The following is a 14,081-nucleotide window of genomic DNA, read 5'->3' on the forward strand; positions in this document are numbered from 1 at the left end:
GCTGGTCTGAGGATCACACTTCGAGAACCAGTGCTCGAAGGAGTTTTATGTTTAAGAGCCACAGAACTGATCCAGCTGGATTTGAAAAAATCACCCCAGCTGCTATGTGGTGAGTGTCTGAGAGCCAACAAAAGTGGGAGGACACCAGGATGATGACCAGGAGGTGGCTTCTACAAGGTCTCCAAATAAGGAGGGGCGGGGAGAGTGTTGCTTGGACCAGGGGCTGGCCATAAGGATGGAGAGAAGGAGGTGATTCTTATAACATCACGGGAGAATGCAGGTGTTGATGGATTGAATGTGAGAAAGGGATTCCCAGGCAGGACCCCTGCACTTGGTTTAATGAAATTCTTCATAATTTCTGAGCGAGGGGCCGTGCCTCTTCATTTTGCGCTGGGCTTCGCAGGTCTCTGGTTTTTGCAAAGCTGGAGTGACGCCTCTGGCTTATTTATCTCCCTGCCCCCACCCCCCAGCCCAATCTTTGCAAAGGGAATTGGGCAGTGGGCACATGGAGGTGGGGGTCTCTCTCGTGTTCATCCTGTGAGACTCAGGAGCCCGTCTCTTCCGTTTTGCCCTAAATCCCAGCCTCTTACAATCATTTCTTGGTGTATCACGGGCGCATCCTCCTGGAAGACCCCGTCGGGCTTCTGCTTCTCCAGGATCAGCCATTTAACAGCCCCGCAGAGGACTTGGGAGTCGATGGCAATGAGGTTGACAGCCAGAGAGAAGACCTTGACCACGTAGGCGGTCAGCCTGGAGTGGACACAGAGCATGAGCCAATCGGCTCTGAGATCCAGAGACTGCCATGTCAACCAGCCAATGAGCGGGGGGGAGGGACCAGGGCCTGGCCCAGTTTGCTTGGTTTGCCTTCCCAGGCCCCAGGACCCAGCTGTTGTATGCGGTCTGTGCTTAAGGATGCTTAATGACCGCCGGCCACTCAGCCAGCGCTTGCCTGGACTCTGCAGGTCCAGGGCTGTTTGGGCAAGGCTGGCCTAAGGGACCACCCCTGGCCAGGGTCCAGGCCCTGCTGGGGGTTGAGGGTGGGGAGTATGCATGGCCTGAGCTGGCTGTTGGGACTCACCAGGTGCTGGGTGCCCGTTTCACGAAGGCCGCAAAGGCAGAGCTGGGTTGTCTGAAGGCCAGCTGCTGGGTGTACCCTGCAGAGAAGAGAGAGGAACCCCCAAAAGAGCCGGGGCTGAGCAGAGGGGGCACGCCAGAAAGGGCAGGGGCGGGGTGCAGAGAGGGGACAGGGGCTCAGGGTGGCGGAGGGGTTCTGGGAGGAGGGGACCTTAAAGAAGGAAGGACTCAAAGAGGGTGGGGGATCAGAACGAGGAGGTGGAAGAGTTCTCAAGAGGACAAGGGATTCAGAGAGGAGAAGGATATTGAGGGTGGGGGGCTTTCAGGGAGGGGAGGGCTCTCAGAGAGGGGGTGGAGTCTCAGGGAAGAGGCATGGCCTGGACAGGATGTGGGGCCTCAGATGAGAGTGGCTGGGACAGGAGGTGGCGCCTCACAGGAGGGTGTGGCCTTGAGAAGCTGTGGGGACTCAGGGGATGGGCGTGGCCTTGAAAAGAGGCAGGGTCTCGAGATTCTGGCCTGGGAGGAGGCAGGGCCTCAGAGGGCGTGGCCTTGAGAAGAGGTGGGGGGCCCTCAGGGGATGGGCATGGCCTTGAGGAGAGGCGGGGTCTCATGAAGAGCCTGGCCTGGGAGGAGTCAGGGCCTCAGAGGGCGTAGCCTTGAGAAGAGGTGGGGCCTCAAATGAGGGGAGTGGCTAGGAGAGAAGGTGGAGCCTCAGGGGAGGGCGTGGTCTTGAGATGAGGTGGGATCTTAGGGGAGGGGTGTGCTCGGAGAGGGGTCCCTGGGGTCTCCAAGAGGGGCAGGGAGCCCACCCTTCTTGATGAGCTCCAAGGCCCCCTGCCGCTTCTCTAGGCCGAACTTCTCCCACTGCTCCGTTTCATCCAGGTAATGCACAGCGATGACCGTGGGCGTCATGCCGATCATGTTCTGTTCCCCGCAGCCCGAGGGGGTCACAATGAGGTGCTTCAGCCGTTCCGCGTCGACGGCATCCTCTGTCATCTGGGCCACTGGGGTCCCTGCAGCAGGTGGGAAGAGGACGTTGCTCAAGCCAGGTGGGTGACCCACCTTGGGGTGGCGTGAAAAGGGTTCCAGCCTCCCAACCAGCCAGGGCCAAGGGGTTAGGGACAGGCGAGGGCTGGGGAGGATGTGACTGCGGGGAGGGGAGGCTGCATGGCTGAGTGGCTGTTCGGGGGTCTGCACTGTTAGGAGTGGGAGGTGCTTCACAGGGGCACCCTGGTCCTTGGGTCTCATTTCACCAGCAGTAAAATAATTCCAGTAACAATATTCAGGAATACTTATATCACGCTTAATGTTACTTCCCGGACTGTTCTAAGAGAATACCAGAGTGTCTCATTTAATAGTCAACGAGGCTGGGCGCGGTGGCTGAAGCCTGTAATCTCAGCACTTTGGGAGGCTGGGGTGGGTGGATCACCTGAGCTCAGGAGGTCGAGACCAGCCTCACCAATATGGTGAAACACCGTCTCTACTAAAAATACAAAAATTAGTGGGCATGGTGGCGGGCGCCTGTAGTCCCAGCTACTCGGGAGGCTGAGGCACAAGAATCACTTGAACCCGGGAGGCTGGGGTTGCAGTGAGCCGAGATCACGCCACTGCACTCTAGCCTGGCGACAGAGTGAGACTCCGCCTCAAAAAAAAAAAAAAAAAAAAAATCATCACACCAACCCTTGGAGGTAGACACTATTATTCTTCCCCTACCAAAGGTGAAAAAACCAAGGCTCTTGCCCCAAAGCCTTATAGCTTACAGGTTGCAAGGCCCTTTCTTTCTCCAGTCTTCCCTCCTGGGGCAAGAAATGACCTCCAGAATTTCTGCTCTTGTACTATGTTGCTTGTCTTTTTGTTTGTTTGTTTGTTTGTTTGTTTTTGTTTGAGACGAAGTCTTGCTCTGCCGCCCAGGCTGGAGTGCAGTGGCCTGATCTCGGCTTACTGCAACCTACGCCTCCCATGTTCAATCGATTATCCTGCTTCAGCCTCCCGAGTAGCTGGGATTACAGGCATGTGCCACCATGCCCAGCTAATTTTTGTACTTTTAGTAGAGACAGGGTTTCACCATGTTGGCCAGGCTGGTCTCAAACTCCTACCTCAGGTGGTCTGCCTGCCTCGGCCTCCCAAAGTGCTGGGATTACAGGCTATTGAGTCTCATTTAAGCTGGTTTCCCATCTAAGAAGCACAGAAGGTCTAGAAAAAATTAAAATAAACTGATGTATCAGCGAAAGCTCTTTGCTGAACTAAATGCTATCTGGAGGCTTCTATAAAACCGATCATAGCAAATAATATCTGTATGGTTAAAAAAATTTTTAGGCCGGGCACAATGGCTCATGCCTGTAATCCCAGCACTTTGGGAGGCTGAGGCAGGTGGATCACGAGGTCAGGAGATCGAGACCATCCTGGCTAACACGGTGAAACCCTGTCTCTACTAAAAATACAAAAAAATTAGCCGGGCGTGGTGGCGGGTGCCTGTAGTCCCAGCTACTCGGGAGGCTGAGGCAGGAGAATGGTGTGAACCCGGGAGGCGGAGCTTGCAGCGAGCTGAGGTCGCGCCACTGCACTCCAGCCTGGGTGACAGAGCCAGACTCTGTCTCAAAAAAAAAAAAAAAAAATGTAAAAGAGGGAAAACAGATCACAGATGGGCTGTTCTAGCTGAAGGGGAAGAGAAAGGTGCGGGTTAAACACCTCCAGAATGAGATGGAATTTGGCTCCGTCCATGCCCTCCTGGGACCCATGGGGTCGGGGTCAAGGGTGTCTCACCTTGCAGGAGAATTCTGGTCTCAGACTCAGTGTCCGGGACTTGGTCACTGAGGTCTGCAGGTGGGATGTCCTCTTTCTGCACTCCTTCTGCAGGGTGAGTGAGAGACACCGATGGCTCTAGCTCCCTCCCGCCCTATCCTACCTCACTAAACCCAGGTCATTTACCCCCCTTACCCTGCCAGCCCCTCAGCCCCTCCCCCTGCAGCCGACTCACCACGGCCCAGGCGTTCTGGATCCAGGGTGCGAACAGCCACAGTTTTGTTCATTCTGATTCCTTCCGGCTACGCAGTGTTAGAGGTGGGGGGAGTCGTTGGATGAATAAAAGAACAGACAGACACACAGATGGTCAGCAGGGCACTGTCCTTAGGATTACCCTAGCATTGCCGGGCGCGGTGGCTCATGCCTGTGATCCCAGCACTTTGGGAGGCCGAGGTGGGTGGATCACAAGGTCAGGAGATCGAGACCATCCTGGCTAACACAGTGAAACCCCGTCTCTACTAAAAATACAAAAAAATTAGCTGGGCGTGGTGGTGGGCGCCTGTAGTCCCAGCTACTCGGGAGGCTGAGGCAGGAGAATGGCGTGAACCCGGGAGGCGGATATTGCAGTGAGCTGAGATCGTGCCAGTGCACTCCAGCCTGGGCAACAGAGTGAGACTCTGTCTCAAAAAAAATAAATAAATAAAAAATAAATAAATAAATAAATAATTTTAAATCGACTATAAAAAAATTATTGATTGGTGATGGTTGACGAGCTTTTTGGCACCCCCTAAAATTCTATGCCTGGGGTCATCTCACTCACTTTACCTCAATCCTGGCTCTGCTTCTGAAATTCTGGGACTTCCAAATTTCCTAAGCTGGACACTATGATTCTTAGTGTCTCAGAGCCTGGATCTCCAACCTGAGTCAATAGTACGAAGACCAGGAGCCCTCTCTGAAGGACAAGGGTTTGTGGGTGCCCCGAGCACTCACCACGACCTTCAGGGACTTCCTGACACCGTCACTGATGAAATGATGGTAGACGGCAGCCTTGACTTCCACTTCCTGCAGGCCGGTCTTTAGCGGCACGATGACATAAGGAACGGACAACGAGGACTTGGGGGGGATGGTTACGGTCTGCTGGTGACGCCTCTTGGTGGTGGCCAGGCTGCAGAAGGCTGGATTGTGGAGTAGTTCCACCCTCACCTGCCAGGGAGAGAAAGGATCCGGGCAAGTGTGTGTGCAACAGGCTACCTACCCCCTTGCAGCCTCCAAGAAGCCTCTGCCACCCCGGGACCCACCTTGAGCTCTTGGTTCTGCCGGTAATTGTAGAGAACGGCTCGGATTTCCACCTGCTCGTTTCGAACAACAGAGTAGGGTAGCCGCAGGTCGATGAAGAAGTCCTGCATTACTGTGACCTCGAAGGGGTCTGCCACACAGATCCCTGCCCGGGCAGAGACAGAACACGGAGTGTCAAGGTCGGGGAGTGGACAAGGCCAGGCTCCTGGGTCTCAGCTCTTAGTTCGCTCCGCAGCTCTCCCTAACTCAGCCTGTCTTTGCTGAAGCCCATGAACTAAACGCTGTCAATGGCGACAAATGACAGATGATGACGGTGGTGGCTGGGAGTTACCATTATTTATTATTATTATTATTATTATTATTATTATTTGAGACAGAGCAAGACTCTGTCGCCAGGCTGGAGTGCAGTGGCGCCATCTCGGCTCAACGCAACCTCCGCCTCCTGGGTTCAAGCAATTCTCCTGCCTCAGCCTCTCGAGTAGCTGGGACTGCAGGCACGCACCACCATGCCCAGCTAATTTTTGTATATTTAGTACAGATGGGGTTTCACCATGTTGGCCAGGATGGTCTCGATCTCTTGACCTCACGATCCACCCGCCTCAGCCTCCTAAGTGCTGAGATTACAGGCGTGAGCCACTGCGCCTGGCCGTTGTTACCACTATTTAATGATTTACATTCTGTTTGTAGTTTGACTCAGAGATCTACGTGTAGGGAGGAAGAGAAATCTCCAAAATATATCTGCTTGTCTGAAATGGTAGCCCCAAGCTGTGGGGGAGCGCTGAGCACTTGAAATGGGGTTTGCCTGAGTGAGAAACTGGATTTGTACTTTTATTTGATGTACTTGTATTTAAATGTATTTAATTTAATTCAGACTTAAACTTTAAACCTGATGATCTAGCTAGGTGCGGTGGCTCATGCCTGTAATCACAGCACTTTGGGAGGCTGAGGCAGGAGGATTGCTTGAGCCCAGGAGTTCAAGGCTGCAGTGAGCTATGATCGCACCACTGTGCTCCAGCCTGGGCAACAGAGTGAGATCCTGTCTGTGAAACCAAACCCAATGAAACAAAACAAACAACTGATGCCCATTTTAAATATATGAAACACCACTGAATTATATATTTTATTATTTTTTATTTATTTATTTTTTGAGATGGGGTCTCGCTCTGTCACCCAGGCTGGAGTGCAGTGGCGTGATCTTGGCTCACTACAACCTCTATATCCTGGGTTCAAGCAATTCTCCTGCCTCAGCCTCCTGAGTAGCTGGGATTACAGGCACCCACCCCAATGTCCTGCTAATTTTTTGTATTTTTAGTAGAGACAGGGTTTCACCATGTTGGCCAGGCTGGTCTCGACCTCCTGACCTCAGGTGATCTGCCTGCCTGGGCCTCCCAAAGTGCTGGGATTACAGGTGTGAGTCACCGTGCCCGACCTGAATTGTACTTTTAAAAGGGTGACATATAGTAAGTGAATTAAATCTTAATTTTTTAAAAATGATGATTGATTGAGTGGAAAATGTTTAAGTATTTTTGCAACTACTTGAGTATGAGGATCTACCTTTTCTTTCTCTTTTCTTTTCTTTTCTTTTTTTTTTTTGTAGAGACGGGGCTTTGCCATGTTGCCCAGGCTGGTCTCAAACTCCGACCTCAAATGATTTGCCGGCCTCAGCCTCTCAAAGTAATGGGATTACAGGCTTGAGCCTTTGCACCTGGCCTGAGAATCTACCTTTTCAACTGTAAATTTTATGAAACCTAAAATACAGATCAAAGTATTTCCAGTGAAAACCTAGCATCCTGCGCTGGGCGCGGTGGCTCACGCCTGTAATCCCAGCACTTTGGGAGGCTGAGGAAGGCAGATTGCTTGAGGCCAGGAGTTTGAGACTAGCCTGGCCAACATGGCGACACCCTGTCTCTACTAAAAAAAGAAAACTTAGCATCCTGTTTACACCACTGCACTCCATCCTAGGTGACAGAGCAAGATCCTGTCTCAAAAAAAAAAAAAGAAAGAAAATCTAGTATCCTAAATGAGATGCACTGAATTGTAAAATACATGCTGGATTTTGAAGACTTAGTGCAAACAGAAGTAAAATATATCATCAGTAATTTTGATATACTAGTAGATTATTATCAAATATTAAAAGGTTATAGTCACATTATTAGTGGGTTGTGGTTTTGCAACTTTTTACAAAATGTTGAAATGATACTATTTTGGGTATATTTAAATTAAATAGAATGTTTTGTAATAAGTTATGATATGGTATAATTATAGATATGTAATCAATAATAAATGATACATCATTTATATTATATATCTAATAAAATATACATTATATATGTTAACATGTCAACAATAACAAATGACATATTAGTAGTAAATTATAATTATACATTATAACACAATTAAATTATAATAAATTATGGTTTATTATAATGTATTAAATTATAATGAATTATGGTTTATTATAATTCATTAAATTATATTATAATTAAATTTCTTATAAATTATAATACATATTATATGTTTACATAATATATTACATGTGTAATATGTATATATGTAATATATAATATATTATATATGTAATATGTAATATATTATATATAATATATTATATATGTAATATGTAATATATTATATATGTAATACATAATATATTATATATGTAATATATGATAAATTATATATGTAATGTGATATATAATATATTATATATGTAATATGTGATATATAATATATTGCATATGTAATGTGATATGTAGATATGAAATATATTATATAATATATAATTATATATTATAATTATAAACATATATTACAATTAATGAATATATAAATAAATATTATAATTAAATTTATTATAAATTATAATAAACCATATAAATTATGGCTGGATGACCGAGTGAGACTCCTTCTCAAAAAAAAAGAAAGAAAGAAAAGCATCAATTTTAGAGACTGTACCCCCACCCTGTCTAGCTTTTGACACTGTTAAAGTAGGCAGATAGGCGGAAACGAGCAGGCAGGGGAGCTTTCTGGGAAAAGAAGTCCCAGACAGGCTGCCTACTGACAGCACTGCTCACTGGCAGTCAGCGAAAAGGACGACGGCTACTTTAGCCACACATGGCCTTGTGGTTGGGGTCCTCTGGCCCTGAAGGGGACTTATCAGGTCCTAGCTGGAAATAACTTTGCTAGGGATTTTCCCCGATGATGAGCATGTGCACTGCTCCGAAAACACCCTAGAGTTGTCTTTTGCTCATTATCATAGTAAAAAACACACCCCTGGGTGGAGATTTTCGATGCTAACGAGACATGCCACATGCATGCTAGTACCTGTAGCCACAGAGCCTGCTCGCCCAAAGAGACCTCCCAAAACGTGCTTACAAGTGACACCCACTCACGCCCCTTCACGAAAAATCATGTAAGAGTCTCATAAAAAGAGTCTACCAGCAGTATCTGCTGCTGGCTCGTTCTGTTGAGCAGCCATGTCTGTGTCGTCTTTCAGAGCATACTGTCACTTTTTATTTATTTAGAGAAGGAGTTTTGCTCTTGTTGCCCAGGCTAGAGTGCAGTGGCACAATCTCAGCTCACCACAACCTCCACCTCCCGGGTTCAACCGAATCTCCTGCCTCAGCCTCCCGAGTAGCTGGGATTATAGGCGCCCGCCACCCCCTGCCTGGCTAATTGTTTTGTACTTTCAGTAGAGACGGGGTTTCACCACGTTGACCAGGCTGGTCTTGAACTCCTGACCTGAAGTGATTCCCCTGCCTCGGCCTCCCAAAGTGCTGGGATTACAGGTGTGAGCCATCGAGGCTGGCCCTGTCTCTTTAAATAAGCATTGCTACTACTATTTTTCCAGGGGGACCAGCCCAGAGCTGTTTCTTCCTTCAATAAACTCTACTACTTAACCCTTGCTATGTGACTCTTGGCTGAATTCTTTCTTCCAAGTTAGACAAGAACTAAGGATTCCCACAGTTCCTGGTAACAACACCTCTGTGGTAACCAGGGCAGAGAATAAAGTGCCAAGAAACATAGGGTTGATTGAGTTTGGATAAAATGAGATGACACTCAGACACCCTGGGGTCCCTGCCTCCCGGGGACCAGCCAGCATCCTCTCTCACCTTTCTTGTCCGACATGCTCACAGCCAGAATCTCCCACGTGGTGATGGAGTCTTTCAAAAATATATTCATGAGCTTCGTAGAGATTCTGGATGGAGAAGAGGTTGGGGCATTAGGAGATGTCATCTAGCAGGGTGGTAGAGGGGAAGAACTGGTGCAGAGGGACCCCGAGGGACAGGCTGGAAGGGTCTGGGGGTGCCTCCATGTAGGTCACCCGATTCCTGATTTTTCTAGGTTGGGCTGTGGGGTTGCACTGTGATTCCAGAGAAGACAAGAGATAACAGGTGCATGCAAATTAAACGGTCTGACTCTGGGTTGGGTTGTATCGGGGGTACCCCGGCCTTACCCATTTTTCGGTGGCTCTTTCAAGTCCTCAACGTTCCACAGCCAGCTCTCTGGGAACTCGCTTCGGGAAACGATGTTCTCTTCTGCAATGATGTCCTCATCCAGGTCACCTGCAGGGGGTTTAGATCTGCATTTAGAACAGAGCAGGCCAGTTGCCATGGCTCATGCCTGAAATCCCAGCACTTAGGGAGGCCAAGGCAGGTGAATCACTTGAGGCCAGGAGTTGGAGACCAGCCTAGCCAACATGGTGAAACCCATCTCTACTAAAAATACAAAAATTAAGGCTGGGCACGGTGGCTCACCCCTGTAATCCCAGCACTTTGGGAGGCTGAGGTGGGGGGATCGCTTGAGGTCAGGACTTTGAGACCAGCCTGGACAACACGGTGAAACCCCATCTCTACTAAAAACACAAAAATTAGCTGGGCGTGGTGGTGCGCGCCTGTGATCCCAGCTACTCTGGAGGCCGAGGCAGCAGAATCACTTGAACCCAGGAGGTGGAGGTTGCAGTGAGCTGAGATCACACGACTACACTCCAGCCCAGGCGACAGAGACAGACTCCATCTGAAAACAAAAACAAAAAACAAACAAAAAAAGAGCCGACCTACTTCCTCAGCGGTCACACCTTTAGATCCTACCTCTGCCCAGGAGGGATTCCCAGCAGTGAAATACATCCCGGACATGGAGGACTTCAGGATGAATTTTCACGAGCCCCAGACACATCTGCCTTGGGAACTTCTTCTCCAGAAAAAGAACTAAAAATTATATCCCACAAATGTACTGGTATAAGGACATATACAATGCAGACTGGATTATAGTCATTCCTTTCCCTTTGATTTTTAAAGAAATGAAAGCATTTGGCCAGGCACAGTGGCTCACATCTGTAATCCCAGCACTTTGGGAGGCCGAGACGGGTGGATCACTTGAGGTCAGGAGTTCGAGACCAGCCTGGCCAACATGGCAAAACCGCGCCTCTACTAAAAATATGAAAATTAGCCAGGCTTGGCAGTGGGCACCTGTAGTCCCAGATACTCGGGAGGCTGAGGCAGGAGAATCGCTTGAACCCGGGAGGCAGAGGTTGTAGTGAGCCAAGATTATGCCACTGCACTCCAGCCTCAGTGACGGAGTGAGGCTCCGTCTCAAAAAAAGATAATAATAAAAGAAAGCAAGCATGTGCACGTGCCTCTAGAGGATCACGGTCCCGAGAAACTGTGTCTGCTTCCTCTGAGGGATTTGTCCATTCTGAACGTGACTAGGTGAGCTGAGAACATTCCCAGACCTGGTGCAGAACACTGAAGAAGCAGTGGCCTTTAAAAACCACCTAATACAAAAATTAGCTGGGCGTGATGGCAGGCGCCTGTAATCCCAGCTACTCGGGAGGCTGAGGGACGAGAATCTCTTGAATCCAGGAGGCGGAGGTTACAGTGAGCCGAGACTGTGCAACTGCACTCCAGCCTGGCGACAGAGCGAGACTCCCTCTCAAACAAAAAACAAACAAAAAACAAACAAAAAAACACAAAAAAAATCTCGATAGGCTGGATGTGGTGCTATCATCCCAGCGCTCTGAGAGGCCAAGGTGGGAGGATGGCTTGAGCCCAGGAGTTTGAGACCAGCCTGGGCAACACACTGAGACCCTCTCTCTACAAATAATAATTTAAAAATTAGCTGGGCATGCTGGCATGCACCTGTAGTCCTAGCTACTCAGAAGGCCGAGGATGAGACAGAAGGACTCCTTGAGCCCAAGAGGTTGACGCTGCAGTGAGCTGTGATCGCACCACTGCACTCCAGCCTGGGCAAAAGAGCGAGATCCTGCCTCTAAATAAAAATATAAATAAACAAAAACAGCTTGACACTACCAGCAAGTAAATGAAATTGGACTGGACTAGGCTTTGACTCAAACTGCACTTTCCTCAAACATGATAGACAGGCTTTAATTGGGTTCTGGATCTCCATAACAACAAAGTAGCTGGAATCCCTTAAAAAATATATATATTTTAATATTTTTCAGCCAGGCACAGTGGCTCACACCTGTAGCCCCAGTACTTTGGGAGGCTGAGGCGGGCGGATCCCCAAAGGTTGGGAGTTCGACACCAGCCTGGCCAACATGGTGAAACCTCTTTTCTACTAAAAATACAAAAATTAGCTGGATGTGGTGGCAGGTGCCTGTAATCCCAGCTACTTGGGAGGCTGAGGCAGGAGAATCACTTGAACACGGGAGGCAGAGGTTGTAGTGAGCCAAGATTGCACCACTGTACTGCAGCCTGTGTGACAGAGGGAGACTCCATCTCAAAAAAAAAAAAAATAATAATAATCTCAGCTACTCAGGAGGCTGAGGCAGGAGAATCGCTTGAACCCATGAGGTGGAGGTTGCAGTGAGCCGAGGTTGTGCCACTGTACTTCAGCCTGGGTGACAGAGCAAGATTCCATCTCAAAAAAAAAAAAAAGTTTTCATCCGTACAAAGTCTCACTATGTTGCCCAGACTGCTCTCAAACTCCAGAGCTCAAGCGATCCTGCTGCCTCAGCCTCCCAAAGTGCTGGGATCACAGGTGTGAGCCACTAAGCCCAGCCCAAAGTAGATGGAATTCCTAAAAGAGATACCTGAATTTACTCATACTCTGGAATAATCAATCCGAGTGTCTTGGGATAGTAACATTTAGCCATTCTTTTTCTGACCCCCAATGGGCTAAAGGAATTACACAATTCTGGGGAAAAATAAAACCCACCATCCATGTGGATGTAAACCATATTTCAGTAGACCAGACTTTTTGTCTAATTTTCCCAGTGGCCCTCACACTATCGCCTCTTTGTGAAGGAGATCATTCTAAATTTGCTTGAATTTTTTCTTTTCATTTTCTTTTTCTTTTTCTTTTCTTTTCTCTCTCTTTCTTTTTTTTTTCTTTTTTGAGACAGGGTCTTGCTCTGTTGCCCAGGCTGGAGTGCAGTGGTGTGATTTTGGCTCATTGACGCCTCCATCTCCTGGGTTCAAACGATCCTCCCACCTCAGCCTCCTGAGTAGCTGGGACTACAGGTGTGCACCACCACACCCGGCTAATTATTTTATTTTATTTTTGTAGATATGGGGTTCTGCCATGTTGCCCAGGCTGGTCTCAAATTTCTGGACTCAAGCAATCCACCCGTCTCGGCCTCCCAAAGTGTGGGCATTACAGGTGTGAGCCACCGTGCCTGGCCAATTTTCTTTTTCCTTTCTTTTTTTGTTTTGTTTTGTTTTTGAGACGGAGTCTTGCTCTGTTGCCCAGGCTGGAGTGCAGTGGCACAATCTCAGCTCACTGCAACCTAAACCTACCAGGTTCAAGCGATTCTCCCACCTCAGCCTCCTGAGTAGCTGGGATTACAGGTGTCTGCCACCTCGCCAGGCTAATTTTTGCATTTTCAGTAGAGACGGGGTTTCACCATGTTGGCCAGACTGGTCTTGAACTCCTGACCTCAAGTGATCCACCCATCTCGGCCTCCCAAAGTGCTGGGATTGCCGGTGTGAGCCACCATGCCCGGCCAATTTTCTCTTATTATAAGATAAATTTCTCTTTGTTTCACTTAAGACTTATTTGACATGAGATCTGAAGTCTCACCTTATTCAAAAACTGAATGCATGAATGAATGAAGAAGGGCTGCCTGTTCACTCATCGAGTTTGGCAGGTCTTTCTGGAAGGCCACACAAATTAGTTTTCTCTGGTGAAGCCAAACTTGGAACTCACCTTAGCTTTCCCATTGGTAATTAGTGTGTGACCAGCCCCATCATCTTTCTAGACTTTTCCCTCAGACCTCCAATGTCCTGGGCACTGGTGATGTCCAATTCAGACTGATGGGCGGGGCTGGGATGACCTTCCCAGGCAGGAAACTGCTCTGCCTTCAGGCAAGGGCCCTTCTCCCCATCAGACTAGGCCCTTCTCCTCCCTCAGGCCTGGGCCTCCTGGCTCCTCATCTGAAGGCCTCTGTCCCTTCCAGACAGAAGTGTCCCCTCCCCTCGGACGGGAGCCTCCTCCATCTCAGATGGGCATCTACGCTTCTCTGACTTGATCCTCCCCTCTTCAGACCTGGGTCTTCTCTACCTCACGCTGGCAGGGCATCACCTCATCAGCATCACCCTCAGACAGGGGCCTCCTCTCCCAACAGACAGAGGCCTCTTCCTACCCTCTCAGACAGCGGCATCCTCCCCGCTCAGACAGAGGCCTCCTCCCTCCTCAGACAGGGGACTCCTCCCCCCGAGACAGAGGCCTCCTCCTACCCCCTCAGGCAGGGGCATCCTCCCCCCTCAGACAGAGGCCTCCTCCCCCCTCACAGGTACCTCCTCTCTCCTCAGACAGAGGCCTCCTCCCCCCTCACAGGTACCTCCTCTCTCCTCAGACAGAGGCCTCCTCCCCCCTCACAGGTACCTCCTCCCTCCTCAGACAGAGGCCTCCTCCCTCCTCAGACAGGGGACTCCTCCCCCCGAGACAGAGGCCTCCTCCTACCCCCTCAGGCAGGGGCATCCTCCCCCCTCAGACAGAGGCCTCCTCCC

The 14,081-nt window shown here is 49.2% G+C and overlaps 1 protein-coding gene across 1 annotated transcript in view; it reads right to left on the reverse strand.

Annotated features, from left to right (window-relative positions):
* Positions 1 to 14,081, reverse strand: part of C3 (complement C3) — a 44,714-nt gene that overhangs the window by 14,473 nt on the left and 16,160 nt on the right. The window contains exons 18-26 of the mRNA XM_034946877.3: positions 9,569 to 9,677; positions 9,225 to 9,310; positions 5,115 to 5,257; positions 4,807 to 5,019; positions 4,052 to 4,118; positions 3,838 to 3,924; positions 1,884 to 2,087; positions 1,079 to 1,154; positions 591 to 750 (exon numbers count right to left, since the gene is read on the reverse strand). Coding sequence (XP_034802768.1) covers positions 591 to 750; positions 1,079 to 1,154; positions 1,884 to 2,087; positions 3,838 to 3,924; positions 4,052 to 4,118; positions 4,807 to 5,019; positions 5,115 to 5,257; positions 9,225 to 9,310; positions 9,569 to 9,677 — 1,145 coding nt within the window. The remainder of the gene's footprint in view (positions 1 to 590; positions 751 to 1,078; positions 1,155 to 1,883; positions 2,088 to 3,837; positions 3,925 to 4,051; positions 4,119 to 4,806; positions 5,020 to 5,114; positions 5,258 to 9,224; positions 9,311 to 9,568; positions 9,678 to 14,081) is intronic.

Source organism: Pan paniscus, chromosome 20, assembly GCF_029289425.2.
Source record: "Pan paniscus chromosome 20, NHGRI_mPanPan1-v2.0_pri, whole genome shotgun sequence".
In the NCBI taxonomy this organism is placed as follows: domain Eukaryota; kingdom Metazoa; phylum Chordata; class Mammalia; order Primates; family Hominidae; genus Pan; species Pan paniscus.